The sequence below is a fragment of the Enhydra lutris genome, unplaced genomic scaffold, assembly GCF_002288905.1.
Source record: "Enhydra lutris kenyoni isolate GAN:26980312 unplaced genomic scaffold, ASM228890v2 scaffoldscaffold11, whole genome shotgun sequence".
Classification (NCBI taxonomy): Eukaryota; Metazoa; Chordata; class Mammalia; order Carnivora; family Mustelidae; genus Enhydra; species Enhydra lutris.
The window spans coordinates 24,252,749-24,270,037 of record NW_019154095.1 but is presented as its reverse complement, the minus strand read 5'-3'; the positions used below and the strand labels follow the sequence as shown (position 1 = coordinate 24,270,037).

At 41.8% G+C, this 17,289-nt stretch overlaps 1 protein-coding gene across 5 annotated transcripts in view; it reads left to right on the top strand.

The window, feature by feature from the left end:
• Positions 1–17,289, top strand: part of LOC111144563 (microtubule associated scaffold protein 1) — a 110,332-nt gene that overhangs the window by 79,548 nt on the left and 13,495 nt on the right. For 4 of the 5 annotated variants that reach the window (XM_022498897.1, XM_022498896.1, XM_022498898.1 and 1 more), the window contains one exon: positions 4,452–4,518. In XM_022498897.1, coding sequence (XP_022354605.1) covers positions 4,452–4,518 — 67 coding nt within the window. Of the gene's footprint in view, positions 1–3,367; positions 3,422–4,451; positions 4,519–17,289 lie in introns of those variants that run through there. The other variant, XM_022498901.1, reaches the window with a different exon arrangement.

The window sequence follows — 17,289 nt, the reverse complement described above, 5'->3', positions numbered from 1 at the left end:
GTAAATCTCATAATGATAGTTCATTATCTATAAGTTCTGTAAATGCCTCATCAATCTGGAAACTAACACCACACTTTCTGTTTCCCGGAGGACACACGGTTGCTGGTTTTAGTTTGTTCCCAACCTCGGTTTATCCTTGCATAGTTGTGCAATGTTCTGTACAAACAGCCAGTGTGAAATCCAACCTAAAGTACTACCCAAATAAGGTGAATTTGGAAAAGACACTAGCAGTCTACTATAAGTAAAAATGTCTCAGAACAAAATAGAGTGGACATGATTCATCATGTGAGTGGTGGGGAGGAGGTCAGAGACAGCACACATCTGAGCCATCCGACAGGGCTCTTTTCTGCAAAACCCACTGTGCTGTGGATGCTTTTCAACAGCTAACAGATTCAGGCCCCCTGATGGGACGTCAGCCAGAGCTTAAGTGCCTGTATCCAGGGGACTCCTAATTAAATTATAGTGAATCCAATTTTTCCTTGGAACACTTCATACATTTAGCACATGCGTAGAAAAGCATATTTCTATCCAGATACTTACCTCCCTCTTTTTTCATATTGTGTGGAATTCTGCATGTTAAAATACAAAGAGGATTAAGTAAACTTGTTACCTAGACTATAAAGAGTTTCTCATATAGGACAGAAACACTGATTTGGGAGCAGCTGAATAAAAAGAAATGGGTAATCAGTATCAGAGTGACAAAATGTGTTTTTATCATCTACAAGTAAAGGATAGGTATCTTAAAGGGCAAGTTTCCAAAGAGAGTCAGGCAGAAACTGACACGGACTATGGTGTGGACACTGCAGTTGGTATTTCACATAGGATTTTTTAAAAGCCCTTGGTTTTTCCATTATCCTGTACTGCTTCCCCCCCCAGATGAGGTCATTTGCCTTGAGTGATGACTGAACAATTGAGCATGGACGTTTTAGATCTACCTAGGTCCCAAGCTTCTTTTCTTTTTAAAAATTTATTTAATTGAGAGAGAATGAGCGGGGGAGGGGGCAGAGGAGAGGGAGAGGCAGACTCCCCACTGAGCACGGGGCCCGATGCGGGGCTCAGTCCCAGGACCTGGGTATCATAACCTCAGCCAAAGGCAGACAATAACCAATTGAGCCACCAAGGAGCCCCGGTTCCTAGCTTCTTGAGGGCAAGAATCATGTCTTAAATTTCTTTCATGTTTCACCCAGCATCTGGAATGGTCCTTGATTAATTGGTTCATAGCAATAACTTGCCAACCAATTTGGAAAGATAAATGTCTTCTCTAGGCTTTGAGGGGAAGGAGATGGTAACTGTGATTGACACTGAGGTTTATATAATGGGTCAGGTAAAGACCACGCTTTCCAGATTGTGAAGGTGGGACACATGGCAAGTGTGACTTGAACAGAACAAGGAAGGAATTAGAGTCTAAACAGGACTGGAATAGGTTCTTAGAACTAGGGTAAAGTTTCTTTTCCACATATCCCATGGAATACTCTTTGAGTGAGGGCATTTATGTGTAAAAAGAATATGGGACATGAACCTAGCAGCCCTCTGCGAGGTTGTGTGGAGGGTTGCTCTCACTAGTGCAGGAATGAATTGGTGGAGATCAGGACTGCGGTGGAGGTGGAGGTGGCACTAATAGAGAAAGTGTGGTAGATTCAAGACTCATTAGAACTGACTAACTTTGGAACAACTCATTTAGACAAGAGACTGGCTGGTGACCTCACAGCCTTCCTGTCACTGTGTACTCGGATTGACAGAGCTTGGAAGACATCGGTGGCTTCTGGGCATTGAGTAAGGAAGGTAGAGAGTGTGGGAGAGTTGGGGGAAGTGTTCACATGAACTGAAATTCCCTGTCCCCAAAATCTCTTTAAGAAGCCAAGGGATCACGTGGTATGTATCTCTGCTAGGATGTAAGCATTTCCACAACATTACTCCTGGAAACTATACGTCAGCTTAGTTTTTCAGTCCTCACTTAGCACATTAAGGAAAGTTTGAAAAGTAATTTAATTTCTTGCCAGTTTTACCTTCTACTAGCAATTTAACTACTCTTAGAAAGTGAATTTTAAATAAGTCCTGAATGTTTTGCAGGATTGCTTGTGGCTATTAAGCTTTAGGTTTTCTTGACGTGGAGTGACAAAGCTTGCTATTACTTACTTGAACTGAATTGCTAAGCAAACAAAATTAAGGCTTAAATTCATGGCATCAGGAGAAGCATGTAATATATGTATTTTTATGTGCTTTCCTCCCAATTATCCAGGTTGATTTTCCTCAAGGCTTAATTTCTATATCAGAAAACTCATGACTTGTTCATTTTTTAAAAACCTGGATTCACTGATTTGTGATTTCAGAACAAGTTAATACTGCACTTAAAAATCAAGCATTTAGGGGCGCCTGGGTGGCTCAGTGGGTTAAAGCCTCTGCTTTCGGCTCAGGTCATGATCCCAGAGTCCTGGGATCAAGCCCCACATTGGGCTCTCTGCTTGGCGGGGAGCCTGCCTTCCCCTCTCTGCCTGCTTCTCTGCCTACTTGTGATTTCTGTCTGTCAAATAAATAAATAAAATCTTAAAAAAAAAAAATCAAGCATTTAGAATACATTAATGGCAAAACATACTCAATGAAGACGTGTCCTGAAATCGCAGTCTCTGTTAACTGTCCATATGACCGCGTTAGCACGTTGTTCATTAAGTTCTCAGCTCTTTTAGTGAGGGACCACCACAAAGTAAAAAAAGCTTTGGATGATGTCTGCTCTCCAAGTCCCAAATCAGCATTTCACACTTGCCCTTTTAACACCAGTGGACCATGTTCTAAGCGTTGAGATTAAGTTTCGCGGCAAGCACCATCCGTTTCATGATAATGTCACTTTAAATTGTAAATCACAAAACACACACTTGGATTTTTCTTCACCTAGTTCATAGGCTTCTTCAGTATACAGGTTTCAGAGAACAAGTTTTTCTTTTCTCTTGATAAGTGTGATAATCTAATGACCTCAATTAAAGAGGGGGACTAAAAAGGCTCACAAATCTAAAAATAACTCCATTATTCAGGCAGAGAAGGTCCGTTTTTCTTTCCACTGTACCAGCTGATATTTAAGTAAGTGGCCATCGATCAGTCTAATGTCTGGCTCTCGTTTTTCATAAATGAAGGGCTGTGGCTTTAAGTAATCGCCGGCTGCTTGTGCCAAAGGCAGAAGCTGCAGAATCAGCTTCTGCCAGGAGAGAGGCATACGGTAACCTGCAGGACGCGAAGTAAGGCTAACTGAGGACCAATGGCGCTCCTCCCGATAGAGCTTTGAATGTAGGCAGACCCGACTGGTGGGTGGTGTGGCCACCTGTGCACTTCTTGGACAGTGCGGGGGGTGGGGACAGTTGGAGACAGAAGCTGGAAAATGGGCTGCTCCAGCAGCAAAATGTGCCTCTATCCTCCATGTGCAGCAACAAGGGTAATTAGTATTTGCTTCTAGTGCGTTTCTGGAAGAATATCAGGGACCGAGGCAGAGGTGGTCTGGAATTGGGGGGGGGGGGGACACTTTGAATGGCAAGCAGCTCTTGCCTGCAGAAGACTGGGTCTCATGATCTCTGCAGTAGTGTAAGCAGGATGCCGCGGGAGCTCCGTCCGGGGTGATCCTAGTGAGGGCTTTGAATTCTGCCTCTTCCTTAGTTAATCCCTGGTGGTGGGGAATCTACCTTTTAAGAAACTATTGCTCTGTGTGTGTGTGTGTGTGTGTGTTTGTGCGCGCGTGTGTGTGATCTCTTTGAGTTGCTGGGAACTTGGAAATTGTTCTTCTTTGCAGTATAAATAATAGCTTTTTTGATACTGAAACAGTTGCCTGATTCTCTTTGATTTGTTTCTCTAACGTCACCTTACAATCCTAGCTGATCCCAAATTTAATAATCCTTAGGAAACTAATGTGGCGCTGAGTAAAATTAATCTAATTTTGTCTTTTTTTAAAGGATTGTTTTTGGCTGTAGCTTTATAACAAACTTGTATGTCCCTTTTAGAAGGATTGACCTTGCAACAAAACTTTTTTTTTTTTTTTTGCAAATATAGGACAAAGTGCATATAAGTGCATACGTTTAGAACATTAAATATTTATCTTAAACTGATTACTGCTTTATTGCCCTTGGAGAATAGAATGCATTAAGTCTTAAGTATGCATTTGCTGAGAGGTTCTATGGATCAGCAGTGAAGCCTGGCTCAAAGTAAATATTTTTAAAAGTGCCATGCAGTGCCTCAAATGAAAGTTTCACGAGGACCTGAGAAAATAAAAATTTTTGAAACGTGAATTTCCTTAACAACTAAGGGACATCTGTGTTGTTTTTTTTTTTTTTAACAACTCAAACTGTTAGTCTAAATGATTCATATCTTGGCTTCTCCATTCTGAGTCTCATTTTCCTGGTGATAACGAATGTATGCCTTTCTGAAAGGGACCCTCTTGAAAACATTAGTAACTTGATGTGTGTTTTCTGCAGCGGGAGGAAACACTGAAACAACACAAAACCCTATCTCAAGAACTTGTTAACCTTCGAGGAGAGCTAGGTAAGAGCTTGTTTTTTTTTTTATTTCTTTGTTGGTTTTTGTTTTGTTTTGTTTTTACTAAGTTTCACAGCACAAGGGGACAGCTGGAAAATTTGGTTTTCCTGTCTGCGTCGCGGCTGGAGTTGCATGCTGGCAGTGGCTAGCTATCCCACTCTGCTATCTGTGCAAACACTTACTATCAGCATTTCTTTTGAATCTTGGCAGCTTGACCTCCAGTTCACAGAATTCCTGGCACTGATCTGACTAAGCCTAGCAGAGCTTCTGATGACCAAAACACTGCTCTTCCTAAAGACAGGGCAGAGTGATTTCTGGAATTGTATGTGTTCCTGTTAAATAATCCTGTCATACTTTTTTTCTGAACCTCTTTCTGTGTTAAAGAGTGATGAGAAAATGCCTTTTCTGATAATAGTAACTACATTACACTTGCTTGGGGCACTTTGAGAGGAGTGAGCCTACAGAAAAGAAGGACGTGTGCATCCACGGTGGCCTGCCTGGAGAAGGCATCCTCTGTGCCCCTGTTACAAGTTGAACAGGGCTTATGGTGGATAAGGACCTGGTTCCTCCAGTAGCCATGGGTCTCTGATGTCTGTAGCACCCACTACCCAGGGCTGTGATTCCCCAGCTGTGCTCAGTTTTGGGTCTTGTCTCTCCTGGAAGGGTTCTCAGGGTTTGGGCAACAGAGGCAGTACTGCCTTTCCTACCTCATGTGCTGTGTTGGAGTGAGCCAGCTGCCTTGGGATCCCCCAGTCAGCCACGGGCACCTCAGCCCAGGAGAATCAGCTTCCAACTTTCACTTCAGCCAGGTCTGGAGTTGTTCATTTAAAGGCTGAGTTCCTTGCCCTTTGCAATTTTCTGTGTATGCTTACAGCCTCCTCTTCAAGTGTGAGTGGCTGTGCATATAAATAATGCAAAAGCAACAGCCAGTGTTCATCCAGTTCTAGAAGAAACTGCCCATTTTTCTTTGCACAAGACCAGAATTTCAACATTGTCAATATAATTTGCTGGACTTGAAGGTTTTCTTCCCTTGCCTGCAACCCCCACGAAGACAAAGATCAAAGAGCAGTTAATGTGGGGCCATGACTTGTCTCTGCGTTCCTCTCCCCCCTCCACCCGCCAAGGAGAGGCAACCCCAAACTCTTGGCTCACCCTCCAGGTTCTTAATACCTGGCCAAGGCATCATTTTCTCCTGGCCTTATTTTAGGCTATGGAAATGAAGAACTCTTTATAAAAAAGTAACATTAAGACGTTAAGACAGGTGGAACTTCGGCACCCCAAAGACTTGCGAGTTCTAGGGAAATAGTTCAAGGAAACCACAGCTCGAGGCTTTCCGCCATGTCAACCAGACTGCTCTCCTTTCGGTCGCCCAGATGACCACCTTAATTTGCTTTTGTCTGTGCCTTAAATAGTGTAATGGAGCTGGAGTGAGCAGGTCAGGAAAGAGGCCTTTGTGTGTGTGTTTCAGAGTTGGTTATGACCCAGCGGAGGTGGAGATGAGCCTACCTGCTGGTTCGCATTTCAAACTCTCCCCGGTGAGAGGAGAGGTGGAACACTGCGCTCATTCACACTGCTTGAATGCGGGATCCTCTTTTTACCTGTTAGCGGAGAGCACGGTGAAATGATCCGAATGGGCATCCAGGTCCTCTGCACTCCCGTTGGTCACAGAGCCGGACAGGAAATGGCCTGGCAGTCAGTACCCGTTCTCCCCTTTTCTTCCCTTTGTAATGAGGAGAGTGCGCCCTGGTGTGTTTCCCTGCCGCTGGCCAAGTGTCCGGATGCGGGGGTTGGCCTGTGTGTATCGTTCATCGCACAGGCAGGAGCTGGCTGAACCTGGAAGTAGAGGATTCTGGTCAGGAGAATGTGAGACGACAGTGCGAATGTCAGTCAGCGGAGGGGATGACGGGGACTGTGTCGTTGCTCCTGTTGCGTGAGGTAGGACTGCCCAAGGAACTATGGAAGGCATTTGGGGAATGGTTCACTCCCGTGAGGGGAGAGAAGGGAAGGCTTTACATAGTTCTTCTGATGGAACAGTCCCGGAAGAACATCCTAAAAACTGCCAGAGGAATTGTTCGTAGCATGAGCCGAGATGAAAGAAGATAGGTTACATAGCAAAGTGGGAGATGCAGTTTTGAAATTTGAGGCAATAGGGGCGTCTGGGTGGCTCAGTGGGTTAAAGCCTCTGCCTTCGGCTCAGGTCATGACCCAGGGTCCTGGGATCAAGCCCCACATTGGGCTCTCCACTCAGCGGGGAGCTGCTTCCCGCTCTCACTCTCTGTCTGCCTCTCTGCCTACTTGTGATGTCTGTCAAATAAATAAATAAATCTTAAAAAAAAAAAAAAAAAAGATTTCATTTAAAAAAAAAATTGAGGCAATAGTACAGAATGCTTAAACTGTGTGGTCACACTGTCAGGGTCCAAATCTTCAGTGGCTGGGTGATGTAGGAGCAAGTCACGTGACAGGTCTTTAGTCGCAGTTTCATTCTCTATTCAGTGGCACTAATAATGGTCTGCTCAGGGGTGGTCGTGAGGATGACATGAGGTAACTCACTGTGAAGTGCCTAGCACCAGGTGTTACCTACTACTAAATAGTAGGAATTCACATGTGTGCAGTTTATAGCTGTGTAGTAATTACCCACATTGGTTCTTTTGGGGGGGCATGGACTACACTGCAGGAAGGAATTGTAATTAGACCAAATACTATTAGAAATCCCTCAGGATGGGTTGGGTGTTTTGTTTGTTTGTTTTCCGACTCCAAGGGCAGTGAGACATGGTGGGTCCCTTCCTGACGCAGTAGAAGGGCTTGCGATGTGTAGTCTGCAGTGTAGGATTGGGTCCACGTGTTCTAGCTAGGAGTTGCCTCATTTCTTTGAGTCCAATTTCCTCACGGAAGATAGGAAGTTAATGTGTATTTGGCTGGATTGTCATGGAGCTTGGATAAAACAGTGAGATGTATGAAGCAGCTGTCATAGCGCCTGGTCTGCCACAGCCACCTCAAAAAGAGAAAGATCTGCTACCATCACTATCATCCAAGTGTCCACCACTTCTCTCCAAAATAATGGGGGGCTCTTGTTGTCAGTCTCCCGCTGGATACTGTTTCTTTTTCTTCTCTATGAAACTATAGGCAAGGTTCCTAAACTAAGAACTACAAAATAATAATAATAATGTAATAAAGGACAGTTGAAACTCAGGAGCACTGAAACCCAAGTAGAGCCTGTGATAGTGACCTTTGGAATCTAACTGCCTCCAACTGTCTGCTCCATTGACCGACTTTCCTGTTGTCTTACTGGTTACTCTGACAAGTGTCCTCTTCTGCCAAGTTCACCCAACTGAGCTCAGAACAAAAGCCGTAAGGCGCCCCCTGCCCCTGGAGTCCTCAATACTTTACAACCATGTATTTATTGTGTCTTGTGTTTTCTTGTTGTCTTCAGATAGTAAATTGCTTCATTTCAGAGATTCTTTTCTCCTTACTATGGAAGAAATATATATGCTTTCCATTTTCCCAAGTAATTGATAAGTATTGATGGGCATTTGAAGTGTTTGAGTGTTGGTTTCTTTGTATTTAAGGACATTGTGTGGAAATTAAAATTGCAAAGTGAGAGGAAAATAGCCCATAGTTATGGTACCCTTGACAGAGCTTTTATTTTTGCATATTCTCTTGTGTCTTTGTTTATATGAATATATATGACTTCGTATCTTGACTTGTTTGTGAAGTTATGACTTACATAGAGTGGAATGCTTGTTGATAAACATGTATATAACCTAGACCTTTATCAAGGTATTGAAGATCTCTGTCCTCCCAGAAAATCTCCTCATGCTCCTTTCCGGTCAATGACCACCCCCCCGCCCAGAAGCAAACACTGATCTGATTTTTATCATGTAGGTTATCTTGTGTATACTAGAATTTCATATAAATGGAAACATGCATTATGTTGTGTCTGATATTTTTCACACAGAAAAAATCCTTTTGAGATTCATTCATGTTATTTTATGTGTCTTCTGATCTGTTTAGCGCGTGTCAAACACTTTTCCATCTTGCCTCTTAGTCTTTGTTATGGTTATGTTGAATGACTTGGGAAAGTCTTCGTAGATGTTGCTTGATCTCACTAACCCCTTTAGGGTTGGAGTGTAGTGAGGGTTTCACTGTCTGCTGTTACCCCTCCATTCCCCTGGTTTCATCTACAACCTGTGGGTCATGATGCACTGATTTATTATCCTAGTTCTCTCCTTCCAAGCTGTAGATGAGTTTTGCCCAGCGGAGAGCTGCCTCCAGGAGAGCCAGTGGTATAATCAGACCTTCGGACTCCCCAACCCCTTGCTTCCTGAATGTTCTGCAGTGTCTCCTCATTCAGGCCTCTTTTCCTCAAAGTCTGTTTATCATCTTCTGCAATGACATCATCATTCACTCACCACCCAAGCTAACAACAGGTATCACACACCTTTTCCTCCATCTTCTGCATGATAGTCTGTGTTCTAAGTATCGCAGTATCTGGATCTGTCCCTCCTCTGCCTTCTGGCTGCTGCTGTTCTAATTTTAAGCCCCATAATTGCTCACGCCAGATACATTCCAGTGGTCACCCAACAGGTCACCTTGCTCCAGGCTTGCTTCTGTCCTCTCCACATGCTACCAGGACCATATTTAAAATAAATCTCACATCTGTCCTCTATTGGACATCTTTAACAAATGTCAGTGACTTCATTTGGGCTTTGGCAGAAAGTCCAAATATCCTTTAGCTGTCATGTATGGTTTGACTGGAACTCTCAGCCCAGCTTCGTGATGTCGGGACATTCCTTTGCCTTTCTTCACACCTTCTTTCCTCTCCTCACACCCCAGCCATGGGTCCATTCATACCTCTCTGACACATGATATCCTCTCTGCTTGAAATGCTCTCTTCTTTTTTACTGCCTTTCTATTTTTGCTTCTTAAACTTCTCCCTAGCTACAGTACCTCACTAAGTCCTAATGAAAATATCATATCATCAGTTGAGTTTTACCTAATCTTGCAAGCAAGTTAATTGTGCCTTCTACTGTGACCTTCAAGAAACTCTGTTCTTTGGGTAGTTTCTAGACCTCTTCTCACAATCCAGAACCATGAGCCCTTCAGAGACCGTATCTCTTTCACATTTGCAGCTCTACCTGCTGATACCTTTGTGCCTGGCACTTACTACCCCGGTGAATGAATGACTTTTATATTGAAGATGGTAACTAGGGAAAGTTGATATTATCCTTATAAATTATAATACTCAGTGGTTTTATGTACGAATGTTTTCCTACAAACCATTTAAAAGTAACATGCATGTTCTTAAGACTGAATAATAATAAAGTAAGGTGAACTATAATTCCCTTGGAAATATTTTATAATTATGTCTGACAATGCTGTTAGATCATTTTGAAAGTGTTAGCTCTTGAAATAGATGACAGTTCAATTTAATGGTCTATATCTGCAGCAAGCATTTGGCCTCTGGGATGGAGAATAAGTATATCATTCTGATTTTTTTAAGAGTTGTGTTGGATCAAAACCAGTATGATAGAGAACCATAAATTATCTTTGGGAGTTCCTACTGCTTTTTGTTAATCACTAGAATCACATTTTTATCTAAATTAATGAAGAAAAGGTATTTTTTTATTGAAAAGGTATTTTATGTGTTTAGCCATCAGAATTAATAGCTAATGTACATCTTTTTTACAGATGTTCCATCTATTTTTATTAAAGTTTTTAATCCTATTGAGACTTAAATACCTGGTCAAATGAACTAGATTTCAGAACGTTGGAATTCCTCTATTCACAGGCATTCCTCTAAATTTAATATCATTTGCACTGAGCTGTTTGGACAATGCACATCTCTTTTATACATTTGTCCTAATAGTTTCTATTTAATGCCACAAATAGGATTTGAACTCTTAATTCACTAGGACTAGTTGATTGTTTTTCTGTGTATATAAAAATTATGAGCTGGATATGACCGTAAGATCTACTGACTGCCAGCTCTTTCCCGACAGCAATACTCAGCTCCAAGTCTGCTGGTTAGTATTTTATTAAAAGACAGGAGAGGGAAGGGAAGGGAGGGAGAGAGAGGGAGGAAGGAAGAAGGGAAGGAAGGAAGAAAGGAAAAGAAGCTGAGGCTTAAAAGTGAAGTAACCTTCCTAAGGTCCAACACCTAGAGAGCGAAGTGCCTGGATAACGACCTAGGTAGCATCGGTAGGTCCAAACAGGGAGGAAAGCGTGATGAAAATATTTGAAAGGTCAGAAAATCATGTGATATAAGTACTCCTTTGCATTGGTAACAACTTTTAGGATCTTTCTATTCAATTCAAAAATTCAGGAAGTACTGTCAGATTAAAATAGGACTTGTAATTATCAGTTAGGGAAAAGTGACTTGGCTCTGCCAGAAGCAGTGTATAAATTGTCTAATCAACACTTGATTGGTGTCTATGAACTTGAGGCTCCCACACACCTTGTGGAATGTGTTAATTCTTTCATGAGTTTTGTCTACAGTTATGACTTAACAGCCCGTGTATTTAAAATAATTTTTAAACTCTGTAAGATTAAGTCACTTTGGAGTTGCAGAATTCCAGAAGTGGTTTTTGAAGTGGGCTTTAATGAAAAAACTGCTAATATAATGAGAACCAACTGTATACCCAAAGAGAATTCTTTCTCTCCCTGAGCTGATTGAGGATGGTTTTGATACCACCTCAGACATAAACCATTTTCCCCATCCATGGCTGTCCATCACATACTCAGCCTTTGGCTGGCTGTGTCTTCAAGTAAAAGGTCACATTCTGTCACCTGTACAGATACACAGTAATACCAAGGGTATCTGTTTTGAAAGCCTATAGAGTCTTCTTCCTTCTTCTGTAACTTGTCCTAACTTGTCCTTGTCCAGTTTTGATAGGATCAGTTTTGACTAATGTCATATGTCCAGAATGCTGGTTCTCAGACTTCCTTGTGTGATAAAATAGACCAGGTTAGAATCCAGATTCACAGTTGTGACTCAGGTGGCTTGGGAACAGAGCCCAGCAACGTGCTTCTGATGACCGTGCAGGTGATTACCCTATAGTGCTCCATGGAGTACACTTTGACACCACCCTAGGTGTCCAGAATGTCATTTTTTGATTTAAAGTATATACGAATCAAGTAAGCCCAGCGAGACAGTCAACAGTAATGCCGGGAAGCACCAACTGAATTGAGTCTGTTCTTGTACATCGGCTTCCAAATGAGCTTTACATGCGTTGTTGTGCTGTCAGTGTGATTTCTTTAAAGTCCTAACTGATTTTTCTCCGGCCTGAAGCGTAGAACCCTGTGTCTGTTACCCAGCCAGGCTTGCATCTCTGATCCACTTTCATGCCTAAATGTTTTCACTGGTCCATGGAATGTTGCTGTTGTCATTGTGAGAGCATCTGTTTTGCAGCATGTTGTTGGCCAGTGAGTAAGTTGAAAAACAGCAGAGCCTTTTCAGACTTGTATTGGCAGCGAGACCCAGGGGCTCTGAGGAGGCCCAGCTGGCCCCTCTGTACCTAGATTGTCTGGCTGGGCTGGATCATCTCTCTCCACCCCACTGCCCCCCCGCCCCATTCAACACAAATCAGTATTGAGGGGGTGAGATCTTTTTTTTTTTTTTTTAAACCTCCTTTATCTTATCTTGCAGTTTTTCTAGCTTCTACAAGAGAACATGCCTTAATAGTCTCAGACATCCCTTGCAGGTAGAGATAAATTCTCGCTTACACGTCGCAAGTTGTGGGGCACCTGGGTGGCTCAGTGGGTTAAGCCTCTGCCTTCGGCTCAGGTTATGATCTCAGGGTCCTGGGATCGAGCCCCGCATCAGGCTCTGTGCTCAGCAGGGAGCCTGCTTCCCCTTCTCTCTCTGCCTGCTGCTCTGCCTACTTGTGATGTCTCTCTCAAATAAATAAAATCTTAAAAAAAAAAAAAAAAAAGACACATCGCAAGTTGAGAAAATAGCCCTCAGAACCCAGATGAGGTTCTGAGCTCTGTGCTGTATATCTGCATTGAAAACATTGAGTAGATTGACGTCCTGGACCCAATTCTGCCCCTTCAGTTCCCTTGCCAGTAAAAGGAGATTAAAGATAATATCTCTTTTATTAATTCAAAACACCATTACATGAAATCATAGGCATGAGAGCACCTTGTAAAGCATGACCTGAATTTAAAAGGAAACTAGTATGAGTTATGGGAGAATTGAGAGGCCAGGCATTTTGTAAAGCAGATTCCTAATAAGTTAGGATTAGTGAGAGGCTTTTGAAAATAGTTCATGTTGATTCGCATAATTCCCAGGAGCCATCAGAAAGCTGTCTGTAGCTCATTTTGAAATTTAGAAGAAGACTGTTCTCTGCCACGTGACTGCCAGATTTCTTGGTCATAGAAGGAAGTAGTACATTTTGGAAAGAAACTGGATCTGAGTCAATGATCATGGCACAGATAGTTTGTGAAGACTTGCTCTACAAAATCCTTACCAAACACTAAAGTTAGCGGAGCGGGTGGTGTTTGTTCCTACCTTGCTCACCAGGAAACTGAGAGGCAGAAAGTTGGAATTGACCGTGGTTGGATAGTCTAGGTCCCTACCCTTTGGTTGTAGGCTCCTGGTCCTTCCCCCCCATGTAGTGATTTACTTCTTAAAAATGGCATCTTGATAACTTTATTCACTTATATTTTTCTCCCATTTTAAACAGATGAGACCCTAGTTTAAGAGAGCAACCTCTGTAGTCATTCACTATGGGAGTGGGTCATTACCAGATATTCTATAAGAATAATATTCTGAAGTAGTTATGCTACTATGGTAAAAGACAGTGTTCCCATTCACGCTTCTGGGGCTGGGGTACAGGAGAAGTAAGATAAGATACTTACTTGTTTCCCCTTTACTTTTATAGACAATTGGGAGCATATTATACATGCATTTCTGCACCTTGCTTTTCCACTTGACAGTTCTTGAAGTTCAATACATAAAGAACTTTATCAGTCTTTTTAAATAGCTGTTAAATTGTCTTATTTTTGGAAAGCATTCCATTGTTTTGATACACCACAATTAATTTAACCGGTTCCTTCCTAGTAGACATTAGGGTGTTTCTGATGTTTTGCTATTACGGAAATGCTCCAGTGAAAACCCCCAACATCCTTCATTTTATATATGTGGGAATATATCTGTATAAATTCTTACTAGTGGAATTGCTGGGTCAGTGGACTATGCAGAGAAAACATGACCGGCCAAAATTAAGGGACATTCTAAAAATACCTGACTCCAAAACTGTCCTGATGGGGGGCTGGGGGGAAGACCCGCTCACAGACCAGAGAAGACTCAGGAAACATGACAGCTAAATGCAGTGTGGTATCTTGGATGGGATCTTGGAACAGAAATAAGGGATAAAGTTTGGAGTTGAGTTCATAATAGTGTGCCAATGTTGGTTTCTCAGTTTCAACAATGTCCCTTGGTAGTGTATAATGTTAATGTTACAGGGAAAGGGGTGAGAGGTATCTGGAAACTATTCTCTCTTCGCAGCTTCTCTGAAGTTCTAAAATTAATCTCAAAGTTTTTTCTTAAAAAAGCATTAGTGGAAAAACTGGTAAAGTCCAAATGAAGTCTATAGTATGGTTACTAGTATTGTTCCAGGGTTAAAACCTTAATTGTGACAGATGTCCCATGATTACGTAAAATGCTGACATTTGGGACAGCTATGCGGAGAGTATATAGAAACTCTTTGTACTATCTTCTGTAAATCTAAAATTTTCTACAATTAAAAGGTTTTTTTTTAAAGCAAGTATACTTCCCTGAGAAGTATGTGCTTTATTTTTCCTTTTCAAATTTTTATTTAAATTCTAGTTAGTTAACATATAGTGTAGTAGTAGTTTCAGGAGTAGAATTTAGTGATTCATCACGTACATACAACACCCAGAGCTCATCACAAGTGCCCTCCTTAGTTCCCATCACCGATCTAGCCCTTCCTCATCTCCATTCCACCATCAACCCTCAGTTTGTTCTCTGTTGTTAAGAGTCTCTTATGGTTTGCCTCTCACTTTTTTTTTTCCCCTTCCCCATGTTCTCTGTTTTATTTCTTAAATTCCACGTATGAGTAAAATAATATGGTATTTGTCTCTCTGGCCGACTTATTTCGCTTAGCATAATACCCTCTAGTTCCATCCACATTGTTGCAGATGTGAAGATTTCTTTTTTTTGATGGCTGAGTAATATTCCTGTGTGTGTGTGTGTGTGTGTGTACACACCACTTCTTTTATCCATTAATCAGTAGACGGACATTTGGGCTCTTTCATAATTCGGCTGTTGTTGATAATGCTGCTATAAACATTTTTGTGCCCCTTCAAATCTATATCTCTGTAGCCTTGGGGTGAATACCTAGTGTAGTTGCTGGATTGTAGGGTTTCTATTCTTTTCTTTTTAAGGAACATCCATACCGCTTTCCAGAGCGGCTACACTGGTTTGCATTCCTACCAACAGCGCAAGAGGGTTCCCCTTTCTCCTCAACCTTGCCAGCATCTGTTGTTTCCAGTGTTTGTTAATTTTAGTCATTCTGACTGGTGTGAGGCAGTATCTCATGGTTTTGATTTGTATTTCCCTGATGATGAGTGACGTTGAGCATCTTTTCATGTGTCTGTTTCCCATCTGGATTCTTCTTCGGAAAAATGTCTATTCATGTCTTCTGCCCATTTCTAAACTGGATTATTTGTTTTTTGGGTGTTGAGTTTTAGAAGTTCTTTATAGATTTTGGATACTAACCCTTTATTAGATATGTCATTTGCGAATCTTTTCTCTCATTTTGTGGGCTGCCTTTTGGTTTTATCAATTGTTTACTTTGCTATGCAGAAGCTTTTCATCTTGATTAAGTCCCAATAGTTCATTTTTGCTTTCATTTCTCTTGCCTCCAGTGACATGTCTAGTAAGAAGTTGCTATGGCCAAGGTCAAAGAGGTTGCTGCCTGTGTTCTTCTCTAGGATTTCGATGGTTTCCTATCTCAACTTTGGGTCTTTCATCTGTTTTGAATTTATTTTTTTACATGGTAAAGCAAGAAAGTGGTCCAGTTGAGAGAAGAGTGAAGGTGTCCAGCACTAAAAGCAGGTGTCTGACTTCCCAGGTGGCTAGAAAGAGAGAGGGACTCAAAGCAGGAAAGAAACATTAGATACAGGCATCTCATCTCCCTCATAGCTGGTGCAGAGAACGGGAAACACTGCTTGAAGAAGGGTTGGCACCCACAGCATATTTACCAGAAGCTCCTGGAGAAAGTGTGTCTGTACAGTTGGGGAATGAAGTCCTCTTATTTTTCTCTTTATCTTTACTTTCTGTCCCAATGTGTGAGACACAATATGTGGCATCATGAAAATTTGTATGATTTCCATGTGACCTTACCCCCTCCTTTTTTCCTTTTTTAGACTTTATGTCCAACTTAGATAAAATCCTCTAAAAGTTGGGAAGATTCTGTTGCACCCAGTGTTAAGAGCAATAGGAGTAGGAAGTGAAGGTTGGAGGTGTGTGGGTACCATAGTGCCCCACCATATGTGTGTGTGTGTGTATATTTAGGTTTGACTACTCAACAAGCAAGGCTGCTTTTTAACTGTCACATTGGGTCCTGGGATCCTAAGCATGCCTTTGAGGACTCTTCAAACACATTTGAACTGGTGGACTTTTTCAAGGCCAGGAATAATAGTAACAACAGCATTTATCACATACTGACTTGGTTCAGGCACTGGGTCAAGTGCTTCTCCTATATTATCTTATTTAATCCTGCAGGGAAGGTGCTAAATATTATCTGCATTTTAAAAAATGAGGAAATGAAGGCTTAGAAAGCTTAAGTAATTTGCTCAAATCACATGGCCAGTAAATGGTATGACTGAGAATTGAACCTAATTATTCTAGCTCTCGTCTTTTAAGTCACTTATTTATACTCCCGAGGATTAAAGTATTTTGGGTTGTCTCATGATGAAGCATGCTACCCAGATACAAAAGTGAAGAAAGCTCTGTAACATTTCACAAGAATATTGCAGCTGGAGGTCCATGGCTGTGTAATGGTTTTCTATATAAACAGGACATTTATCAATCTCCAAAGTGAAATGGGTCTCTACAAGATGGAGAGAATACAGATCTAGCCTCCTCCTCTTAGAAAAGGCCACCGGGACTAATTAGGTAACGGCTGTGCTTCTGCTCCTTGGGGATAATGGCTAAGGGGCCCAAGATGAATCCAGTTCTATTTCTCAGAGGTTCTAATTGACCGTGACATGGGGCCTTTTCTAGAGGTCATCCAAATAACTGTGCGAAAAGGGAAAATGCTGAGCATCTCATCACTTTTTCTAAAATACTTTTTCCTTCTCAGTTATGTATGCTGAAACTATGTTGTTCCTGTTCTATCATTGGCTTAGAACTCTTCACGGGAATGGTTTGTCCCAGGGTGAAAACACCAACTTCTGTTCTGTTCCATGACCTTCTGCTTTAGGGGTGGCCTTGTAAATGAGTTGGTTTCTTTCTTTCCTAATTCTGAAAACTCTCTTTCTTATTCTAAGGTAGACTGCTGGAGATAGCTTTTGCAGTTCCTCTGCTCTGTCTCTCGACAGTGGTCTGTTGGCACCCTTCATCACAGACAGGCTTTTAATAATCGCCTAATAGAACAGATTGAAACATCAGGACAGGAAGATTACTTTGTACTCTATGGATGTTGTATTTGTGCAGTAACTCCTTGAAAACCGTATCACCTAATACTATGAAAGCTCCTTGCTTGCTTGCTCAAAATCCTGCAAAATCTCCTATTCTGTTCTGGCTTTCGT